The 2,356-nt window shown below is 54.7% G+C and overlaps 1 protein-coding gene across 2 annotated transcripts in view; it reads right to left on the bottom strand.

Moving 5' to 3' along the window:
• The window catches only part of NIT2 (nitrilase family member 2), a 24,667-nt gene extending 22,544 nt beyond the window's left edge, over nt 1–2,123 (bottom strand). For both annotated transcript variants that reach the window (XR_016233072.1, XM_008267041.5), the window contains exon 1: nt 2,039–2,123. Coding sequence is in view for 1 of the 2 variants with exons in the window: in XM_008267041.5 (XP_008265263.3) it covers nt 2,039–2,066 (28 nt within the window). In the remaining variant the exon portion in view is untranslated. The remainder of the gene's footprint in view (nt 1–2,038) is intronic.
• Nucleotides 2,124–2,356: the final 233 nt, after the last annotated feature.

Here is a 2,356-nt window from a genome sequence, read left to right as displayed (position 1 = left end):
AAGCCGTATGGTGGATGACCGGACCCAGCTCAGCATCCCACACTTCTTATCAGGAAGCTGCAAGACCCCATCTAGCCATGGCTGGCTTGAGCAGCCTGCACACAGCCAGATGGTACCCTCACCCTCATCCTTCTCATGCAGAGAAACCAAGACCAACCCCTCATTACAGTCAGATCTCCATCCTCAGATGAACATGGAATGCACACAACATATACGGTAACTCACAGAGCAGGTGTGCTGGCTCCTTTTAGTGTTTGCATTTATCTATTTTTTCATTTTTATTTCCATTTTTTATTTGAAAGAGAGAGACAGAGATCTTCCATTTGCTATTTCACTCCCAATAGGTCCACAACAGCCAGGAGCCCTTAACTCAATCCAGGTCTCCCACATGGGTGGCAGGGATCCAAGTACTCCAGCCAACACATGCTGCCTCCCAGGGCGGGCATTGGCAGGAAGCTGGATCAGAAGTCCAGAGCCAGGATTCTAACCAGGTACTCTGATACGGAATGTGAGCATCCCAAGCAACGTCAATCACTGTGCCAAATGCCCACCGTTCATACTCCCTATTAAATAACCCTTCTTGAACTCTCCATAAACTTAACATGGATAATTTCCCTAGAAACACGCTCTACGAAATCTGTAACTTCTGCCTGTTTAGGGAGCCTGGTACTAGGTTGCAAGGCAATCTTGCTCCTGGCTTGGCCAACCAATTATATTCTTCTCTGCTTACACTTCAAATCGTTATCTGCATGCTTCCATTGGCATACAAGCTAGACAAGAACCTCAGGTTTTCTGCCTGATTACAATTCTCTTCATTTGTAAAATAAGACACAATGGCTGTCAAGGTCCCGGGATAGGCTAACACTCTTCTTAATGTAACATTGGGACTTACCAAGGCAGGGTGGACTAAGTGGTTAAGATGCCTGTGTCCAGCCGGCGCCGCGGCTCAATAGGCTAATCCTCCGCCTAGCGGCGCCGGCACACCGGGTTCTAGTCCCGGTTGGGGCGCCGGATTCCGTCCCGGTTGCCCCTCTTCCAGGCCAGCCCTCTGCTGTGGCCAGGGAGTGCAGTAGAGGATGGCCCAGGTGCTTGGGCCCTGCACCCCATGGGAGACCAGGAAAAGCACCTGGCTCCTAGCTCCTGCCATTGGATCAGCGCGGTGCGCCGACCGCAGCGCGCCTGCCGCGGCGGCCATTGGAGGGTGAACCAATGGCAAAGGAAGACCTTTCTCTCTGTCTCTCTCTCTCACTGTCCACTCTGCCTATCAAAAAAAAAAAAAAAAAAAAAGATGCCTGTGTCCTATATGGGAAAGCCTGGTTCCATACTACCTGTGGGCTCCTCTCCAGCTTCCTCCCAATGCACCCTGGGAAGTAACAGGTGATAGATCAAGCCATTGAGTCCTTGTCACCCACGTGGGAGATCTGCATTGAGTTCCTACAGATATTTGGGAAGTGAACCAGGGGTTGGGGTATCTCTCTCTCCCCCTAACTAAATGAATAAACATTAAAAAACTGTTCTAACCAAGGGGGTCAAAAAGACTAGAACGCTATGGGATAACATTTTTCCCCCCACACATAAACGTCTGTGAAGTATCATTAACACCAATTTACAGACGAGGAACTTAGAGGCAGAGGGGAAGCTGCACAAAGTCACCGGACAAAATAACTGGCACAGCAACCTCTCAAGCCAAACTCCGGAGCAGGACAGTGAGCTGGAAAGGAAGTCCCCCGGGGCACCTTCTTGGTCTGTTCTTGGGAGGAAGGCCATGAACTGGCGCGTACGGGCCTCCGATTTCCAACACCTCCCTCAACCCACACGCCGAGAACCGCAAGTCCCCAGGCCCGGTAATCTCGCGCCGCTGCCGGTCCGGAAGCAACTCAGGTCGCCGGAGCCCGGAGGACAATCGCGTCCGGGCAGGCCGCAGGCGCGGCGGGGACGATGAGACTGAAGGAGGAGGCGGCTGTTTGTCCACCGACGCCGCGCCAAAGCCTCCTCACTGTCGCGAGCTTGAGCGGCCACGCCAGGCCGCGCCACTTACTGGCCATGGCTTTCCCGAGAAGCACCATCGGCGGCAGGAGCGCCAGCAAAGCGCGCCGGTCGGAGCCGTAGCTGCGCGCGCACACAGCGGGACCACGCGCGCCGCGTAGGGGGCGGAGCCCGCGTCCAAGCCCCGCCCCCGGGGGGGACCAGCCTGGGGCCTCCCACACCTGTTAACCGCTCTCTGGTTCCAAGTTGGACCTGCCGGGAAAGGCCAGTTACGACGTGGTGCGGAAAACAGCACGCGCCGAACAGCACAGGGGCAGCCTGTGTGTGCCGGTGAACGGGCGGAAAACTCCTGATTTGTAGCTTTTGCTAA

This window comes from Oryctolagus cuniculus, chromosome 4 (genome assembly GCF_051225735.1).
Source record: "Oryctolagus cuniculus isolate XC-2025 breed Fujian yellow rabbit chromosome 4, ASM5122573v1, whole genome shotgun sequence".
Classification (NCBI taxonomy): Eukaryota; Metazoa; Chordata; class Mammalia; order Lagomorpha; family Leporidae; genus Oryctolagus; species Oryctolagus cuniculus.
The sequence above is the reverse complement of the archived record's forward strand: the minus strand, read 5'-3'. Positions and strand labels throughout refer to the sequence as shown.